The 21849-nt window shown below is 35.7% G+C and overlaps 1 protein-coding gene across 1 annotated transcript; it reads left to right on the forward strand.

The window, feature by feature from the left end:
* Positions 1 to 17365: 17365 nt before the first annotated feature.
* On the forward strand, positions 17366 to 18148 carry LOC128870361 (ATP-dependent DNA helicase PIF1-like). Its single transcript, XM_054112975.1, has one exon. It carries the CDS (start codon positions 17366 to 17368, stop codon positions 18146 to 18148), a length of 783 nt encoding a protein of 260 aa, XP_053968950.1.
* Positions 18149 to 21849: the final 3701 nt, after the last annotated feature.

A 21849-nucleotide genomic window follows, 5' to 3' on the forward strand; every position in this document is an offset into this window, starting at 1 on the left:
CATCAAGGATGGCACTTGTCTTTTACGGATTTTGTTTGTTTCACTTATCCTTTACGGATGTTGTTGTTGCACTTTATCCTTTACGGATTTTGTTGTTGCATTTATCCTTTACGGATTTTGTTGTTTCACTTATCCTTTACGGATTTTGTTGTTGCATTTGTTCTTTACGGATTTTGTTGTTGCGGCACAGGCTGACACATATATGCCCCCGTTTTGCTTTTGCGCTACTTCGGAGCCTAGTTACCGACTTTTTACTCAACTGCTCGGGCGCCAGTTAAGAACTTGTAAAATATAAGTTCTAAAAAAATAAATTTTTTTATTACCGGTCCAACTGACCGCACTTTATTCACTAACTTCCAAAACCAAAAAGCCGCTTAAACTAGTAAACTACCTAATTTATATTACAAAAATAAAAATTGTGGCGTGACTTAATTCTAGGAACTTAAATAAGCAACTTTATAATACTTGCATTATTGCAGAAAGCAATACTAAAATTGAGTAAGCAATTTTATTAAAAAGAATATACATAAGTAGCAAAGAGTTCGTTAACTTGGTTTGGGTTAACTTACATAAACTATAAATTGACATACAATATAAAATAAGTGCTAATTTATCTTAAACCGTTTTTTTTCTGAATGCAAATACCTCCTATTGACATGTACACCCATATTACACCCTTTCAGAATTTATTAAAACTTATTCGCGTCGCGCGCATACATGTCTACGTAGACATCACAAATCTTTTGTTCACAACGCAGGCGCAGAAATAGACGCACTGCGTATTTATCCTCCCCACGTGACTCGCCATCAATTCCAGGCGCAAAATTTTTGTTTTTCGTTTTTAAATTTTTTTTTTACTGTAATCGTAAAAAAATTTGTAGTAAATTTTATGTATCCGCTTATCGTTTCAAAACTAACAATATGGTAAAAAAGTAAGCAGTCGAAGAAATAAACGCAACACCTATTTTTCCTCGCCGCTATGTCAATTCATAGTATATGAATTCGACAGCATTTACATATGTACATATGTATGTATGTACATTTGTATATATTTTTTTTTTTTTTTTTTTTTTTTTTTTTTGAAACGTTATAAAATTGGTATACATTTCATGGTACTACGCCTAGCATAAGCTAACAAGTAACATTATTCCATCCTTAACATTGAAATTTAAAAACAATTATAAATATTTTACAAACAATTATACAGCGTTGGCGACTAAATCTCGTGGCTTAGTTCTTCGAAGTCTTCTTGTGCAGACTGTTTTGGTAAGCTCTGCGGCCTCCGGGTTTATGTGCTCTTTCAGCCTGGTTTCATGGTTACTTGCAAGAATTTGGATTATATCAGCGACTTTTTTCACCGACAGATCCTTGTGCAGGTCGTGATTTCGCACATACCAAGGTGCGTTGACCATGTCTCTGAGAATCTTATTCTGCAGGCGTTGTACAGCTTCAATGTTTGATTTAGTGGTACATCCCCATAATTGAATGCCGTATGTCCATACCGGCTTAACTACTTGGTTGTATATTAATAATTTATTCTGTATTGACAATGTAGACTTTCTGCCAATTAACCATTTCATTTTTTTAATTTTTAAGTTGATTTCAGTTGCTTTAATTTTGACATGTTCTTTCCATTTGAGCTTTGCATCCAAAGTCATACCCAAGTATTTTGCTGTATTACTATATGGAACAGTAGCAGATGATATTTTCACTGGGTTGTAGGCTATTTTCTTGTTTGTAAAGTCTACGTGAACAGACTTGCTTTCATTTAATTTGATTCTCCAGTTTTCAGTCCATGCGACAACTTCGTCTATCGATGCCTGTAACTTTCTAGTTGATTCATTTGCGTTATTTCCATAGGCTAAGATACACGTGTCATCAGCAAAAGTGGCTATCTTACTTGTATTTGAAACAGGTAGATCTGCAGTATAGAGCAAATACAGTACTGGCCCAAGAATGCTGCCTTGTGGTACACCAGCTTCAATTTTTTTAATGTTTGAGTATGCTTGTCTTTGTTTCACTCTAAAATATCTGTCTGTGAGATATGATTCCAATAGCAAAGTATATTGATATGGGAGCATCGCTCTGAGCTTACGGATTAGACCTTCGTGCCACACTTTATCAAACGCCTGTGCGATATCAAGGAATATTGCTGAACACACTTGATTGTTTTCTATGGCCTCTTCTATGATGTGTACTATACGATGTATCTGATCTATCGTTGAATGTTTTTCTCGAAATCCAAATTGGTGAGATGGTATTAATTGTTTATTAGAAATTATATCCTTTAATCGTTTGGAAAATAATTTTTCAAATAGCTTTCCGATGGCTGGGAGTAATGCTATTGGGCGGTAAGATGTGACTTCGTTGGGATTTTTCCCTGGCTTTGGGATCATTTTAATTTCAGAAATTTTCCAATGCATTGGTATGTATTTAAATTCAATGCATGCATTCATTATTAAAGTGAGTTTGATTAGCGCTTTGTAAGATAAGTTCTTTAGCACTTCGGCTGTGATTAAGTCAAATCCTGGACTTTTCTTTTGTTTTAGTTTGGAGATTTCATTTGCTACCTCATCAGTGGTAAAACTTGTAATTTCAACAGATTCTTGCACAGTATGGGGAAACAAAGTGTAATTTATCGTTTCAAATGGCTTAAAAATTTGTTGGAGGTGTTGTGCAAATAACTCAGCTTTTTCCGAATCGGTTTTTGCCCAAGGTTGGTTGCTATTTGGCTGTTTAATTGGGGGATTATGTTGAATTGGTCTTTTCATATGTGCCGTAGTCCGCCATAGAGAGTAATCAGAGGTTTTATCTGCAGATAGGTTTTGTAGCTTTATATTTAAAGTTCTGTTTTTATTTTCTTGAATAGCATATTTCACTGTTTTGGTGAGGTTGTTTAATTGTGTTTTAAGTGATGGAGACCTAATCGACTGCCACTTTTTTCTGATTTTTCTTTTTTCCTTTATGAGTTCAATTATATTCGAAGGATATCTTTGGCGATTAATTTTTTGGACTCTTACAGGTGTACTTAACCAAGCAGCTTTTTGTATCTGTGCTGACAGCTTTATTGTTTCCTTCTCAATTTCGTCAACATTATCGATTTCATTTGTCGTGTTTACATATGTGTCTAGTTTAGTCTTGAAGTATTGCCAATCTGTATATTTATTTGAAAGGAGCAGGTTACTTTCATTGATTTTTGGTTCACCATCAAGAATCATGAATATAGGTGAATGATCTGAATTAAGATCTAAACCATCCTCCAGAGTTATGATGTTGTATGGTAGTTGTTTGACTACGAAAAAATCAATCAAATCTGGAGTCTTATTAATGTCTGTTGGCCAGTATGTTGGATTGCCAGTTGAGAATATTTCACAACCACATTGTTGTGCCGCTTTCCACAGTTCGCGACCTTTAGTTGTCGTTAGGCGAGATCCCCAGTTAATGTGCTTTGCATTGAAATCGCCTCCCATAACGAATCTTCCTTTATGTTTATTTAAAAGTTGTGTGTATTCTGTAGACTTTATGTTATGTCTCGGCGGACTATATACTGCTGTTACCGACAGTTGGTAATTGCAAAACTTGATTCCAACTGTTGTCGCTTGAAACTCAGTGGAGCTGATCTTTTCTTCTTCGAAATGTTCAATCGAATTCTTAATAATAATTGCGCTACCTCCTCTTGCGTTGTTTAGAGGATGATTTGAGCAATACATTATAAATCCGTTGAATGTAGAGTACATTTGGGTGGTCAAATGAGTTTCAGATACTAAACAAATATCAATTCTTTTTTGATTAAGTACAAGCTCAAGTTCATTTTTGTGCTTTAAGATTCCATTCGCGTTCCATGCCATTATCTTTAAACTTTTTCTTATTGTGTTTTTAGACATTTATAATTTGCTCAAGTTTTTCAACGCGATTCAGTAGATCCTGGTTTAAGGTTAACTGCTTTTCAATTTTAAGTAAAATTTGTGTCAATATATCTTTATCTGTCGTATTTTCCTTTTGGGCTGCTACGTCTGCATATGTTTGTTTACCCGGTATTAGTGTTGGTTTCTTAGTCGTTCTTGGTTCTACAGAGTGTTTTGGCATAGCTAATGCTTGACGTATTGCTGTTGGGGGTTTTTTGCCAGTTTCTTCTTTGTGTTTAGCTCCGCTTTTGTTACGGAGCTTTTGCAACTCCTTGGCAACATGACATCCTCTGTAGCTTGCTGGGTGGTTTTGCCCGCAGTTGCAGCATTTTGGTGGTTCTTTGTCTGGTTTCTTGCATTCAAGAGTTGAATGATTACCAGCGCACTTAACACATTTTGGAGGCTTGCAACAATAGTTCTTGGTGTGCATAAAACCCTGGCAGGACTTGCATTGGGGAATTAAGCTAGATAATTTTAATGGTTCAATTTTTACGATTGTGTTGAGTATGTTTTTAATCTCATAGACCTTTTTTATGTCTTCATTTGGGTCAAAACAGAGGGTAAACATGTTTAAGGGCTCTTTGGTTTTCCATTTCAATTTTCTATATGCGTTTGTAGCCTTTAAACCTTGTCTTTGCAGATCTTCAATGATATCCTCAGGTTGACATGTGTGATGTAGGTCTTTAACCACTACCCTTATCTGCCTTGTTTGCTTGTTTTCGTATGAGTGCCATGGGAACATTAGCTCAGTAAATATTTTTGTAATTTTCCTGTAATCGCTTCCATTCTGGACATTGATTTTATATATATCTTTGCCAATCAGCTTAATTATAAAATCACTATTTATGTTATCTTTCAGTTTTTTTTGAAGTTGTTGGTGATTTATTTTTGGATTTGTTAATATTATTGGCGGTGGTCGTAGCTCTGGCAATTTAACCTGCTCCTTTTGAGTAGGTGGATCGATTTCTGGGGATGATTCCATTTTTCTTTTTTTATTTGCTCTTTTGGACAGATTGTGTACCCATTTGGTTTCTCTTTCAAGCTGTTCTTCATCAGTATGATATTCTACTTCCGTTAGTATTGGTGTAATTGACCTTTCAGTTGTAGTTTTTATACTATTCAATTCGCTTTTAAGAACTTTATTTTCTTCTTGCAGAGAAAAGCACAATTTTTCTAGTTCTTGTAATTTAAGTAATAATTTTTGGGTTTCAGAATGTTTGCCTCCCCCTGGAGGTGGCGTTTGTTGCGCCATCTAGCGGTCAGTAGCTTGTTAATTTTCGTGTTGAAGAATGTGACAACTCTACTTTTGCTTACTAGTTTGGCAGAACAGAGCAGCTGATGTTGTTTGTTTACCGATATGATCAATTTGAGTGATTTTCTCTTTAAGCTTTCAGTCAAAATCCTTTTGTAGTTTTTGTTTTTTCTAATAAAAATGTAAATAAATATAACTTTACCAAAAATGTAAAATTCGAATTGTCAGCAACGAGTCCGCAGAAGGGTCCCAGGTCCCGTCGACTTTCACCCAGTTTACAATTTTTGGCGTTCGCTAAAGATGTCTTTTTGGTGTTTTTCTGGAGCACTTCAATTTCGTACGTGTTTATGAAAACTCACTTTACTCATATACATTTGTATATGAAAAACAATAATGCACAAGCGTAGGAACATCATCTTCCTTTCATACATATGTACATATGCATGTATGCCTAATAACTTTGACTTATGTATGTCCTACATGGTATTCTCTTTGATCTCTTTGCTCGGTGCGATGGCGCGTTATCATCACGCAAAATCCAAGAATTGTTTGCTCACATTTCCGGCCGTTTGCAACATACTGCATCTCTCAAAGGCTTCAAAACGGATAAATAATATCTTTATTTGCTGTCTGGCCCGATGGAAGGTACTCATGGTGAACTATGCCTTGGCAATCGAAGAAAACAGTCAACATTACCTTCCCGGTTCTTTTTGCTCATAGGGTATACATATCCCATCTTTTCACTGACGGACAAGAAGGCGGTCGCAGTTGTTGTTTTTTATATGCATACATTTTGCGTTCGTTGAAGGTTTGTATATATTTATATACATATGCCTGTATGCGCGTTTGGCTTTCTGGATGCATCCATGGATATTAGAACATTTTCTCATCAATATGTGTATGTAAGTATATAATTCAGATTTGACTGAAGAGATTAAATACATACATACATATATGGATGCACATTCATATGCATTGCCCTTATGGCTGTTTTACATATAAATCAATTCAATAGAAGTATGAATAATTTTATATAGAAAATAAATTTATAAATAACAGGTATTAGAAAAGCTGAATATCCTATTTTAAATCAATTCTAATTAAACCAAATATAAAAAATGAAATAAAAATATCGAACAAAGAAAAATACCTAAGGGACTTGAACCTGAGTCAAACATGAGACTATGTACTGCATACACAACACGTCTTTCACGATTGCGCTAATCTATAATTACTAATGAGTTTTTCTAAATCAGTCATTTATTCGATTCCCAGTTTTATATGCACATATTCTGCGTTAGTGAAAGTTTGTATGCGTAATTATATGCATATGTACATATGTTGTATGCGTGTTTGGCTTTCTGGACGGATATTAGAATGATATTTTCTCATCAATATAATTTGGATTTGATGAAATGATTTAAGACATATGTACATATTTTCTGTTTTGATTGATTTATATAAAAATCAGGTCATATCCAGTATGAACTATTTTATTCCGAGAAGAAATTTTCATTTATGAAATACAAAAAAAAAAGTATTTTAAAGAAATTTTAATTAAAATAAACTCAAAAGTTTTACCAAACTTTCTTGGTTTGAATTGTAAAAAAAAATGTGCAAGGAAAAAAATATGACTTCAGGACTTGAACCTGAATTAAATACGTTCCAAAAAACAAAACGAATAATTCCGCCGACTTTAGCTTCTGCACCACAAATTAACTGCCTTTTTAATCGAAAATTTATTCGCTTCGCTGTGGGCATGAAATAAGTCGATTTCCTTAGTAGTGTGTCGAAAAATCTTATGAAATTCCTTAGTAGTGTGGTAAACGCAAAAAAAATCTGAATTCCTGTCCTAGCGTGGTAAGTAAATATAGAAACCCTCCACTTGCGTGGTAAATATCTGCAATCCCCCACTAGTTAGGAAAGTTGATTTTGAAAATTCCTTAGTATGAATCTACAAATTGGTACTCGAAAAAGCCCATTTAACATTTGCTCCTTCTCATTGCATTAACATACTCTGGTTTTACAGGATGGCTATGTATTTAAGAAAAGAATTTTTAACCTGAAGTAAAGTATAATAATAATATTCAAATATGTTTTTTGTAGCGTTGCCGGATTTTCTATTTAAAGAAAATATTGTGAAAAAATATAGGTCTGGCACCTCCCATTATTCCAGTATTCCATCGCATATATGCCATTCTTTTACTGAATAAAGAATGTTATCTTGTAACCACGCAAGGGCTGGCTTATATATATCTACACCCCAGATATTTGAACGAGGTTGATCTGCGTCTTTTTCCCCCAGAGGCTCTTTCTCCGACAGTAAATTATCAAAGCCTTCTGGCAGATCCGACCCAGAAGAAGCATACCCGTACTTTCGACATTATCTATGGATTCTTTATTATCGAAGTCCATCTCACTGGTCGAATCTTCATTATCAGCACGTTGGCCTAACACGTCGGTTCTGTACGTGTTGATTTTTACTTTACAAACACCGTAATTGACTTCACCAATGGCTCCAGCGAAGCTTCAGTAAGAAGTAGCATGACTTGCATCGTGGCTCTTTTCGACTCCATCTCGAAAGTTGTCTTGTCCTCAAATGGCTTGAGAAATTTCCATTTATCAGCTGGTAGATTTGGATTGCATGCCCTTTACAGCTGCATATTTTCATTATGCTCTGATGGAGGGGTTTGGATTAAAAGTATTGCTCTAGACGAGACGGGATGTCCTTCTTCTGGACCACCATCAGTTTAAGATAAACTTCGTCTACTTTGGTGAAGGCGATTTTATAAAGCTGACCCTGACCCTGATACCAATCTACATTTCAGCAGGAAAGAGGAGGTCCAAGGTTGCTGATTATTACATCCATAATACTTTCGTCAGCGCCGCATTCACCTATTTCCTTCCGTTCTGGTTCTTGGGAATTTTACCTTCTCGACCGCTTTCGTCCAGAACGCCTACTATAATGCAGTTTTTCTCAACCGCAAACGACTTATGTGACGTGACATTGTGCGTTTTCGCTTTTTTGACGGTTCTGATGTATCCGGACGCACTGGTCGCTCAATCTTGAAATTGGTTAGTACCGACTTCGCCAAATAAATCACTGCTTGCAACTTGCAGTCGGTGGAGTTGAGCGCAGAGAGTAACATGGCTGCTTTGCGCCTTTCCTGCTACCCAGCCATTGACGGGTCGGAAATTTTTATAGTAAGCCATTTCTTGACCTGAAAACTGTTATTAACGCTGACAGAGGTCGCAGTTAACCTGACTTGACGACTAACCTTTAGTTGGCCCAACAATTGTTTGCTTGATTTGGCCAAATTACCAGCCGTGGATCTATTATCCATCAAGTTTTGACAAGGTTTGGCCTCATTCGCAATTGGAGATGAAGAGGGACCCAATGTCCTCGATGTTCCTTTTGCAGGGCTGAAAACTCCTTCCGGTGCTTTAGCGAAGGAACCGGATATGTTATTTTGGTCTCACGAGTGTTGTAGAAGAAGAAGTCCGCCTCCAGATACGTAGGTAAGGCTAGCTATTACGTTTCGCACCAGGCATCAGTAAGCTCCGTTTGCGTCTGAGTTATTTTGAAAAAGAGCTCCCAACCTGACAGATCCTCTGCACGGGTCGCATTACACCTTGATTCCACCCTTCACCCGGGACCATGCTGAAGATACTCCGAATAATGTTTTACTATTGAAGAGTAGCGAACACCATACCTCGTATAGCTAACTTAGCTAGGTATCTCCGTACTCAAGACAACTGTGGTACCTATTTCCAGTTGGATGAAATTCAAGGAGTTGGAGGGAAGCGAATAGCCTGGCAATGAGCCTTTATGTAAAAAAGAGTAGAACATATTTCACTACATTAACCATAGTAGCGTCTGACCATAAGCAAGTGGCGACTACAGCGGGCATTCCTCTCGCATCAAGCGGCACACGATATAAACGTGTTACTAGGGTATTTCAATGCACATGAAGCTAAGGTGTTGTTTCTAACGCTGCATGGCAGGTAAGGTCTAAATAACCAGATGATAACGGTGCGCTCCGGTGCCTTGGCAAGGTCGGTTGTAGTAAGTGTCTTACCGCGGTATGCCGGTTATGGAGTGGCGGACCATCTCCTTTTGTGCACACTCTCTCAAGACGAGTTATCAGAACCCAGTTGTCGGACCGACAGACAATCGAACACTGATAAGGTTGCCAAGAACAAGAACACAAAATTCTCGGGGTCGTTGCTGAAAGTGCGCTACCTGAGAGCCAAATAAATTCTGGCTAATATAGCAAAGATCAATAGAATTATTATTTCGATATTATGATTTTTATAGACGACTTCTGTGCGTCGTTTTCTTTTTAATAATTTGGAACCAACGAAATTTGTTATACATGGGAGAAGGCGTAAAAAATGTACTCGCAAACCTACACAAAAGTTTATTTTGTTTACTAGCATTGTCATATGTATGTGGTTTTTCGGACAATTTCATGGATGACATTGAGCGTGCTGTGGTGATGGTGTAAATAACTTCAAGTGTTTGCACGTGACGGTCGTTATGTGTCTGGTGCTGGTGCCTCTGAAATCGACTTGGCTTCCGAACTGGCTGTCTCCGCCGATACCATACCGGGTCTAATACGCTGTACGTAGATCTACGCACTTTCCGTCTACAAGGGGCGTAAGTCGTAGTTATATATGTATATATGTATATAGTTATATATGCGTTCCAACACCCATATGAGCCACTTTCCGCAATTTTTCTCATTGCATTTAATTAACGTAAATTTATGAAATATAAAGGTTGATTTTTTTAGAGCTGTAGGAAAGTTTTTCAGAAGAAACACACGTAAAATTCAGAAAAATGCATGAAATTTTTATTTAAATCGATACTACAGTCCATATAATTTAACGTTTGAAGATTATTTCATGCAAATCCGCTTAGTCCAATTTTGGCATACTCTTATGTCGCGCGATCTGGGTGGCCAATTGACAGGTCCCGAACGTGAAATAAAATGTTCACCGAACTCGCCTCTCAACAAGTCCATTGTTACGCGTGCTGTGTGGCATGTGGCGCCGTCTTACTGAAACCACAAGTCATGCCAGTCAAGCTCTTGCATTTTGGGCAAAAAAAAGTTGGATATCATTTCACGGTAGCGATCACCAGTCACAGTTACATTACGATTCGCCGCATCTTTGAACAAGTACGGTCCAATGATACCTCCAGCCCATAAACCACACCAAACTGTGACCTTTTCTGGATACATTGGTAGCTTTTGCAATTCTCCTGGCTGATCTTCACTCCAAAATCGAGAATTCTGCTTATTTACGTACCCATTGGTCCAAAAATTAGCTTCGTCGCTGAATACAATTTTTCGATAAAAAAGTGGATCTTCGACTAACTTTCCAAGATACCATTCACCCAAAATTCTGCGTTGCGGTAGGTCGTTCGCCTTCAATTCTTGCACCAGCTGTATTTTGAAAGGCTTCCCACCTAAATCCTTTCGCAAAATTTTCCACGTTGTTGAGTAACAGAGGCCCAATTGCTGCGAACGGCGACGAATCGATAATTGGTGGTCATCATTAACACTGGCCGATACAGCTGCGATATTTTCTTCAGTTCGCACTATACGTAAGGGTGTTGGTCAGGCCCGACGAGAGGGGGGGCGGATCGGGTACATTTTCCCCCGGGCCCGGAGTTTTCAGAGGGGCCCGGACTCGAGGGTAATTCCAAGAAATTTCCTGCTTGAAAAAATATATAGTATATTAGTATATTAGTAAATAATACTTCTACCAGAGTTCCGTCACAGACTTTCTTTGGTGTCACCATATCAAATGTTATGATCACGATTACGAAGAATAAATATAATATGGTGATACAAAAGTGTATATTATTGAGCTCTTATTAAAATGGAACATTTTATGCTACTGATTTATAAGGTAATTAATAATTATAGTGATGATTAGATTAAATTTAGATAGTTTTGTTTTAAATGAAGACCAATTTTGAAACGTAGTTATTCTTTAAAGCAATTTGTCCTTACGTTGATAAATAATTAAATGTAGAGATAGCAATAATACTTTTTATAGACTAGAAATTTTTGATTTTTCACTGGGTATGTTATTATATATTGTAATTTTATATTTCATAATTAATTCTATCAAAAATTTTATCAATGAGTTTTTCAATGTTTAAATGTTATATCACTATAACATAATACGCATTTTGATAAATAAAAAAATTTGAAGGGGCCCGCATCTCAAGTTTCCCCCGGGGTCCGAATACTCTCTCCACGGCCCTGGTGTTGGTGGTTTGATGTCCAATAAGTAAATTTGGTTCTAAATTTAGTCACAATAGCTCGAATAGCCGCTTCAGAGGGTCGATTAAACTGACCATAAAATGGAAGAAGCGCGCGATAAACTTTTCTTAACAGAACACGCATTTTTATAATAAAATTCGAAGATTTGCAAGCGTTGTTCGTTTGTAAGACGATTCATGGTTAAATTATAGACCAAACTGAAGATGTTTGACAGTGAAACAAAAAAAAACACGAAACGTGCGTCAGCTGTTTACATAAACCAACTGTTTAAAAAGATAATAGCTAAAAAATCACCCGTTAGATCGCTATGACCTACATCTAAAACTGTACACTTAAAAATTGTGTACATGCTTGTGAATTCATTTTATATAATTATACCTTATTTAATATATATAAAGGAAAAATTTCTTTTTCTTATACTTTTTGAGATCTCTGTTGGAACAGTTTAAAATTTATCAAAAACATCATGGGAATGTTACTGTGACGATAGTTAATGGTTGTTTATAAATTTTAGTTGTATGAGCATCAGAGAACTGCACCGGCTCAGTGTAAAACATTCATACGCTTCGCTTGAACAAAAAAATAGGCCTTTGCGTTCAAACGATCGAACTTGTTCAAATAAGTTATTGTCATTGTTTATTTTAGCTCAATCAAGTCATGTGCTGCGTTTTAGCCTCCGATGTTATCACCAATCGTCTTCATAGCAGCCGTTTCGGGTATTTGCTCGTTCGGCTATACATTCATTTTTTTGAGCAAGAATAAAAGGGCTATAGAGCCAAATGAGCCGGTTTGAACACGTATGATCCCGCATGAGTTGTTGCTTGTAACTAACGATAGCAAAGTAAAAGCAAAATTTTAAAGCAAAAACACTATATTTTCATTTTTTTTTTCTTTAAACTTATAATAAAACACGAAAGAAAATAATGTAAATAAGGATCCATTGCTGAAACCAACTAATCCTTTCAAATACGAAACGAAATTTACAGCGTACATTGTACGCCAACGCTCGTTTGCTCGAACATGTGCTATTTACAATAATGACAATTACTTCTTTGAACAAGTTTGATCGTTTGAACGCAAAGGCCGATGCTAATTTCATTCAATGCTGCTTTTTGTTCAATGATTAGATTTGAGCCGAAGACATTAGATCATACGTGTTGACTGAGCTGAACTACGCGTTCGCCTGCATGAGCTGACTGCACTTGACCAAATATTTTGGTTTAATTGACTGAATGTGAGCAAGAAATTTAGCGTATGAACAACTCAAGAAAACAGTGAGCCATGCAGGTCTCTGATGAGCATCACATGCAAAACGGCGTTTAACATACATATAAAATATTACATTAGTTGCTCAAAATATTTATTTGCGAATCGATGATGATGGAGAATTTTTCATTTTCGTTTTTTGTTTTATATATATGATAAACTTGGTTTATTGTATTACGAACTGTATTACGAACATATGTAAGTTCTTAAACTTTGCAACAATGGTTGAAAAATAAATAATTTAATTTAATTTAAGTTTATATTAATTTTATTTAATCCATTAGGAATTTATCCTCTACTATGCGCTGTGCCGTATCGATTTAGGTCTGTATGATGTCCTCTAAATATGTGAGCACCTACGATAAAAAAAACAAATAATTATTTATGCCTATTATTCGTATTATTATTATGCACACCTGCTTATACTCGTTATCTGAATTAGCATTCAATTTCAATCCGTGCAACAAAAGATCTATTGTATTCACTGGCAATCACATTTTCCTGGTTTATGGCCGCAATTGTATGTTTAAAACTGAAATATTCGCTTCCAGCTTCCAGAAGTTCGTGTGGTAATTCGGTAGCTTCAATTAAGGGATTATGTTTGACGAACAAATACAACAGCTCAGGACAATTCGACAACTGTTGGTATGCATGTTTTTATTAAATGATATAACACGTTTTTACAGCAACTTTCGTATCTTGTAGCCATTATATGACCATTACCGGATAAAAGGGTTGAGATTTGTTGAGACAAGCTGCTTGCTTGCCATATACCTTATATATGTACATATGCTAGTAGAATTTTCTAACTCATACTCATAAATAAGTTTTTTTAACAGTGACCAGGCCATATCGGCAGCTGTATTACGATGATTCGAAACTAAAATATAGAAAAAATCGTTAAACAAAGAACATGCTTGTATAGAAACTACTTGTCAGCCATGTCATTTTCCTGTAACCACGCCCCTGCTTTATTGGCGCCGTCCTCGCTAATGCGGCTTCGCCAGATAAAACGATTGCCAATTCTTGTGGACCTGCATTAATAAGTGTTTGTACGTCTTTTCGATGGCCAGTGAATCGAACCAGTGCTTTATATTCACCACGGTCTAGCAATGATACAACCACAATAATAATAAGCATATGTGAATAAATGTTCCATTTGTACCAATAGCTCAGCAAACGTACATAATCTTGATTTATAATGTGCCGTCAAGTGGCAAATAACCACCCACCCAATAAAAATTTCAACCAAACAAGTATTCTGTGTAATAAAAATGGATAGAACATTAATACGTAGAAGTATTTGCAATTGTAAACATACATTAATTCCCTGACGATAAAGGAAGATGCGAAGTAAAGGTATATGATATTTGCCACCATTCGAATAAATACGACTTGAAATTTACCTACAAAATCAGATATAAATCTTTTAACTAAACATAAATATATATTTTACTTACAATGATACAGCAGTGCTTATGTTTACAGGGGTCCCTGATATCCAGATTGCAAGAAATTCGGTGTTTCAGGCATAAAATGCGATAGATTGAGAATTTGTTTCAAGATAGGTAACTGCGACAAATTGCGAATTTAAAACAAAAAACATTTGTTTTAATGTTGAGTACAAAGAACGTATGCACTTTCTTACTTTACTGTAGTTATTCGGCGGGCAGCCTAAGCCTAAAACACAAATTAAATTTTCTTATCCAAAATGTATTTAAAAGCATTACTTTAATAGGGTCTGCTTACTATTGAAAGATTAACTTTTATGAACTTTTTGTAGCCCATTAACCTCTGTTTCGCTTTCTTGATTTTCAAACGTTTGTTAAGATTGCGTATGCGGAGTAAAATCTTACATTTAAAAACAAAACAAACCGTCTTACGACTTCTTCAACCTCCACACTTCTATCAACCAAGTGCTGAAGGATGTGTTATGTCTAGCCCATTCACAATGTTGAACACAGACTCGACCCTCTTAATTCCACTTCAAAATGGGATGACGCTCTGATTAAAAAGTTTTTTGAAATGGTTTTAAATTATTCAGGAATTAACGAACATTGTTGTAAAGCTTTTATTTTTCGATATTTTCAAGGTATGTCAACTTTGTGACATCTACGATATCCAGCGTTATTCGTTTCAGTTTTGTGAAAGTTTCTTTAATGTTAGATTTGTTCTCAATATTTTTTAGTATCAAGATTTTTAAGTAGGTGTGCATGTACGTGATATTCTAATTTCTGATCGTAGAAAACGTCTATATGAAGTTATTCCCCCTCTTCATCCGGGTTGGAGATTTATTGGAACATTTTTTAAGGTTGCGATGGTATTTGTTTTTATTGCATATTATTCAGTGACGAATGATTTCTTTCATTTTCTTCCTCATTTCTGGGCAATAGTACATTTTTTCTATTTGTTTCATATTTTCATTATAAAGGGTGATTAGATTGGAGGTACTTTTTCTAATAGGGATTTTGACAGATCACGCGTGACTACTGTAAAACTAAGTACATAATTTCTTCCAGTACTCATTCACATTTAAGCACGGAAAAACTTATGCCTCAACAACGTTTACAAATCGTGCAATTATATTATGAAAATTGACGCTATGTGAGGAGTGTTAATCGCGCGATCAGCTCAACTTATTCAGCGATGAGGCCCATTTTTTTCTTAATGGCTACGCCAATAAACAAAATTGCCGTATTTGGGCTGAAGCAACCCGAAGCCATTCAAGAACAGCTAATACATCCTTTGAAAATAACCGTTTGGTGCGGCCGATGGGCTGGAGGAATCGCCCGCCCACATTTCTATAAAGACGAGGCTAGGGCCAAACAGCACGTGAAACATTTGATTTACTGCGTCGTCGTTTCCAGTGGATTGGCCATCTTAGATCATGTGATATCACACCTTTGGATTTTTATTTGTGGGGGCAGGTAAAGTCTAAATGCTTTGTGGATATATCGGCTTCAATAGGGGAATTGGAAGCCAACATTACTAAAGTTATTCTCGAGATACCGACGGAAGTCCTCCAGCGAGTCATTCAAAATTGGTGTTTACGGATGGTCGAATAACGGCGCAGTTGCGGCCAACATTTTAAAGAGACCATCTTTAAAAAATAAATGTCATGAATGACTCTACACAAAAATATTAAAGATTGCCAAATCAATTTGAATGTTCGTTGTTTTATTTGAATTTAAAATCCGATACCTCTAAATCGATCACCCTTTATCTACGATAAGCTCTGTTTTTAACACACTTTTATTAGCTCGGGTTGTATGTATGTATGTACATATGTACATATGTATGAATGAATGTAACGGAATCTTTGAACTCAATTTTCACTGGCTTCTAAAAATCTGATCGACTTGGAATTTTGCACACCTATCAAGGACCGATGACAATGCAATAATTTGATAAAAGTTTTCCATTATCCTTATTAGGATTGCCAGGATTAATATTCTCTTTTTTTTAGATCTTCTGTAGAAGAGTAAGAAAGACAGAGCTAACGCGCGGTCTGCGCATGCCTGCACTCTCCGAGTTACTCTTACTGATTTCGGGAGTCTACGACTTACTCTTTCGAATTCGAACTTGCTCGGGCACTCGGCAGTGCAGTACGAATAGAAGGCTAAAACGTTTTCAGGGTAGTTGTATTCTCACTTTGTATAGTCTTTACACATGCGTAGATACTACAAGTCTCATACACGCAAATTTACTCTATTCAATTTTCATATAAGATGAAATAATTTTCATATACGATGTAATTTTGTTAATTACAATAAAATAATCAAAACATAAATTTTGAAATTATTTTACGGAACAAAATTTTGGCAAGTAAAGAAGGAATTTATCATGACCATAATTTCATTTATAAAATTTTATCGGTTAAAGTACAGTTCACAACAAAAATGAACGAAAAAAAACCAAACTGGAACTTTACATCTCGTTTTGATTGTGTCAATATAATCCACGGTCTCTTTTTTCTGTGCTGAGAGTATCTATTCTGTGTTAAGGCCAATGCTGGCCTATCTTTGGACATATAGTCGAACACGAATATATCGAATCATTAATTCACTGACTGCAATGATAACAAAAATTTTCATTCATAAAAATGGAGAAAAGTCTGTTGAATGTTAATTATGTCAGCATATTCTGTTGTTATCTCTATATTTCGGGAGTGGGTAATTTGCGCGCCCGTTGCCTTCCTTGGATGGGGTAACCGTTTCTCAGGTTCCTTCTCCGAGAACGAAGTTCTCTCTTCCGATTACTTCTGTATGAAGGTCGATAACTGCATAGCTTTGGATTTTCAATCGATAAAAAAGAATTTTAGGGTTCCAAAATAGCAATCGGAACCCGGCATACACAATCAATCACAAATCAATCACTTAACATAACTTAACTTAAAATTTCTACATTAAGTAAAGTGTTAGGAAGTTAAAAAGTAAAAATTTCCCGCGTGCGCAATGGCCTGCGCAGCACTCACACTAGGGAGTTTGAGCCTGTTATGGAAAACCGGTGGTAAAAGTCTTTGGTCTCACTGGAGTTGCAGCACGGTTAATCGGTTAATGCTACACCGGCTGTTAAAACTACCAGTACAAAAAGATGGAGTAATTGTAAGCATGCCACTTCTTACCGGTAATTATTTGAGAAGAATGCGTCAATTATGGCAAAATATTGAGTTTCTGTTCATAGATGAAATTTCTATGGTATCCTATGAGATGCTTTGTATGATCGACTCTCGTTTGCGACTACTGAAAATCCCAGACGCTTGTTTTGGTGGCATAAACATGATACTCTTTGGTGATCTAATGCAGTTACCACCTATTAGAGGACATCAAGTTTTTCAACAACCAGATCATATGAAGCTAGCTACACGTTTGTGGCGACAGTTCGGTCTGGTTGAACTTAAACAAAACATGCGGCAACAAGGAGACACAGCATTTATAGATGTACTTCATGCCCTACGAGTTGGAGAAATGACGTCTAGGCAACTTGAAATCCTTATTGAAAAAGTTTCAACGGATGCGACTAATGAATTTTCGATTGAGAAAGCATTAAGAATTTACTCAACGAATGATCAAGACATCCCGTCAGTCCGTATCGACTTCGGTTCTGATGGTGTGCACATGATTAAACCGATATCGATACAGTTCCCAGCGAAATATAGATATAGAACTGCTGAGAGACGGATGTTGCCCTTAATCCTGAGATGGGCTTTGACCGTACACAAGATGCAAGGTTGTACAGATGATCATGCAGTCATTTATCTAGGTTCGCGACTGTTTGCTGCTGGACAAGCCTATGTAGCACTTAGTAGTGTAAGATCTTTAGACGGTATGCGGATCGAAGAACTTGATTGCTCTAAGATAACTGGAAAAACTCCATGCAACAGTGAGGCTGTAAATGAAATGATTAGATTACGGAATGATTCCTAAGACATTTCAATACCACATGTCCACCATAAGACGGATTGATAAATCAACCTAAATACATAATAGTGTAAAAAAACTAAAAAAGCACGTTGTTACTGCTAATCAAACTAAAAAAATTGAAAATAAAATATAGTTAAAAAAACTAACTATTTTTAACTATTTCTTATTATACTGAACAAGTTGTGTATTATATTCTTTCAGTTGTCGTTTATTTTCGAATTTTTCGATTAGTTTATGAATAGTTAATCTATTTTTACCTGAAATGATTTGTTGCTTGTTGGATTACTGGTTGTCTGTTTCCCGTGTTCGAGAATTCTCGCTACTTTGTGCAGAATGTGATTCATTACTCTGCGAGTCTTCTGTTTCACTGGACATGTTTAATTCAAGACATGATAGTGCATTGGCTACAAGATTAGTCTCACCAGGTTGATACACGAATTTCGGGGAAAATTCATCAATGGTCACGCGTTCATCTTTTCATTTTTGATTAGATTAGATTAGATTTTAAAAGAGGTTTGCACTTCGACCATGCTTTTGTGCCCTTGAGTTTGTGTAAGTTGCTGATAATGCAAACGTGATTGATAGCAACTTCCAAGATTTTTAACGCCCAAACTAACAACAAATATGTTATATATGTAGCTCTTTTTCATTGGTTGCCTTTAGAGTCCTAGAAACAAAGGTAATTGGTTCACCCTCTTGTGAAAGTACTGCGGCTATTGCAACGTTAGAGGCATCAGTAGTCAACATAAATATTTTTGAATAATCTGGTTGCATCAATTCCATTACTGATGCCTGTATTTCTTAAAGGTAGCCATTTTTTCTGAATATTTATTTTCAATTTCTTTGATATGTTCCTGTAAATCCTACCATTTTCCGCTGATATTTAGCATATTAACTACTGAGACCCAGAAACTATTTATATATCTCTGTTCTTAAAAATTTAGACTTTTCAAGTAAAATATTCAAACTGACCTTTTTTGATAGTTCCGTAATAGTTTCCAAATTTCCCAAATGTTAGTTTGAGTTTTCTGAGAAAATAATTATATCATCCATATAAATATTGTATATTTTCCCCCAGTATGTCATCCATCGCCCTTTGAAAAATTTAAGGCGCTTTTCTAGACCATCTTTAAATTCTTTCTGACATTCTTAAAAATTCATATTTTCCATTATTCACGTACATTTTTCGTCATTGAAATTTGGTAAAAACCTGACTCGAGGCCAATGCTTAAAAAATGTTGTGCAATAATCGGAAATGGTATGTTAATTATTTTTTTATAGTCGATGACCATTCTTATTTATTCAATCTTTCAATCATTCAATCTTTTTTCCATTTTTAAAGTTTCGCAATTTTCTAATGAACGCTTGTTTCCCTCATTTTCACCAAAATAATCTTTATGTGATATTTCTCAGCCTTTTCATTCAGCATGGAATTATTCCCGTTTATATTGCCGGAATATTCATTGGTTTGCGGTTCAGAATCTTCATGTCCCAAAGTATGTAACGCAACATTGCCAGTATTTTCATTGGGGCTCTCTTGTTCCAATTGGTTAAAATATTTTTATTTTGTTTTACAAATTTGTTTATGTTGCCGGTTTTATCTTCGACGGGCGCCTTAGGGCTTTTGTGTCTCAATATTCATTCATTCTTATTTATTCAATCTTTCAATCATTCAATCTTTTTTCCATTTTTAAAGTTTCGCAATTTTCTAATGAACGCTTGTTTCCCTCATTTTCACCAAAATAATCTTTATGTGATATTTCTCAGCCTTTTCATTCAGCATGGAATTATTCCCGTTTATATTGCCGGAATATTCATTGGTTTGCGGTTCAGAATCTTCATGTCCCAAAGTATGTAACGCAACATTGCCAGTATTTTCATTGGGGCTCTCTTGTTCCAATTGGTTAAAATATTTTTATTTTGTTTTACAAATTTGTTTATGTTGCCGGTTTTATCTTCGACGGGCGCCTTAGGGCTTTTGTGTCTCAATATTCATGCTGTCTTCTACTCTTTTATTTCCATAGTTTGCTTTTATCTTTGGGCATATCGATACTAAGTTTTTTTCAAGGAATGATATCCCAGGTGGATATTTATTGACCTCCAAACAAAGTTATTCTGTATTTATATGGTAAAACCTTAAAATTGAATTGTCATTGTTTAAACATATACATATAAACAGTCGACTCTCGTTAATCGAAATTCGAGGGACTCTTAAAATATAACGAATTATCGAGTGTTTGAAATATTAAATGGTTCGAAATTTTTGAGAGAAAATAAATGAAACTTCGAGTTATCAAGTGTTTTCATTTAACTGCTAATATTTTACATATTCATAATCTTTGAGAAGAACTCATTTAAACGCGTTTGCTTCGAAGCACATTGCTACTGCTCAGGCTTTTCAATAATTGTTTGAAGGAGAAAAAATGCCTGATATGCTGTTTCATCAGTTTCGTTGTGTAGGCAAAAGCTTTGTCAGTTATCGAATGAGGCTCTTGCTACTTTAACTGACACCTCTGCCAAAGGTTCTGTATGTATCGACTTCATCTTCATCGTTGATATTCCATTCGTATCTGTCGCAGATAAAATTTCATCAGTAATGAAAATATCTCGGGCATCACAGTTTTCAATCAGTGTCTTCAATTTACCATGCCAATCTGAGCAAACAGCATCATTAACAGTTCTACTTTCTCCACAAACTATTTTAAACCCGTCTCAATTCCTCTTTTTGAAATTTGTAAGCCACCCTTCACTTGCCGCAAAGTTTTGTATGTTTAGAGTAGACTCGAGCTCTTTTGCTTTTTCCTTTAACAAAGTTCCGCTGAGAGATACTTTTTGTCTTCTGCACTGTCTAAACCAAATGACCAGGCTTTCTTCCAGACGAAGAAATTCACTTTTAGTTGTTGTTTTCCGTGCTCCAGCAGTTTGAGCAGCAGTAACTTTCTCCTTGTCCTTTATTATGGTTTATGATGATTAATTATTTTCTTATGATGATTAATTCTTTTGCAACATCGCTTTTCTTCTCACCTCTATCTACTTTTTCAATTAATTTCTTCTTTTCAGCAACCGTCAAAAATGCATACTTTTTAGGACTCATATTTAATCTGTATACCAACGAAGCCATTCGTGCGGAAGAGCGCGTCAAAATGTGCCTATGTTTTATGCGTAACACGCAACCACGCACAGTAAAGGTATTTTCAGAGGAGTCTCAAAGTTCAAAGTTCTTATTAACACACAAAGACACTTTGCAAATTTGAATAGTCGAGTGCTTGACCATATGAGTTTGAATTACCGCGTTGTAGCAATGATTTTTTCGTTCAAATTACCGGCTGCATAAAAATGTATGGACATAATTCGAAATATAAAGAGGTTTTGTAGGGAACTCAAGATAACTTTGAATTAATGAGAGGTTCGAAATACTGCAGGTTTGAATTAACGAGAGTCGACTGTATATGCATTAAAAACACAAAAACAAATTAAAAGAGGTCTCCCTACCGACTCAGAAGGTTGATAAAATCCACCCTCTCGAAAATAGGTGCCATTGTGATTATACAAAATTTTACATTGTTCGTAATCGTGTAAATTGTTATAAGAATAGTAATAAAATACTATCGAAATTAGTGCAAATTGGTGAAGCGCGACAAAATTATGAAGGGTATTGATGACCATGCCTTGAATATCATATTTCATTCATCAAAACCGCATTT

Source organism: Anastrepha ludens, chromosome X (assembly GCF_028408465.1).
Source record: "Anastrepha ludens isolate Willacy chromosome X, idAnaLude1.1, whole genome shotgun sequence".
Classification (NCBI taxonomy): domain Eukaryota; kingdom Metazoa; phylum Arthropoda; class Insecta; order Diptera; family Tephritidae; genus Anastrepha; species Anastrepha ludens.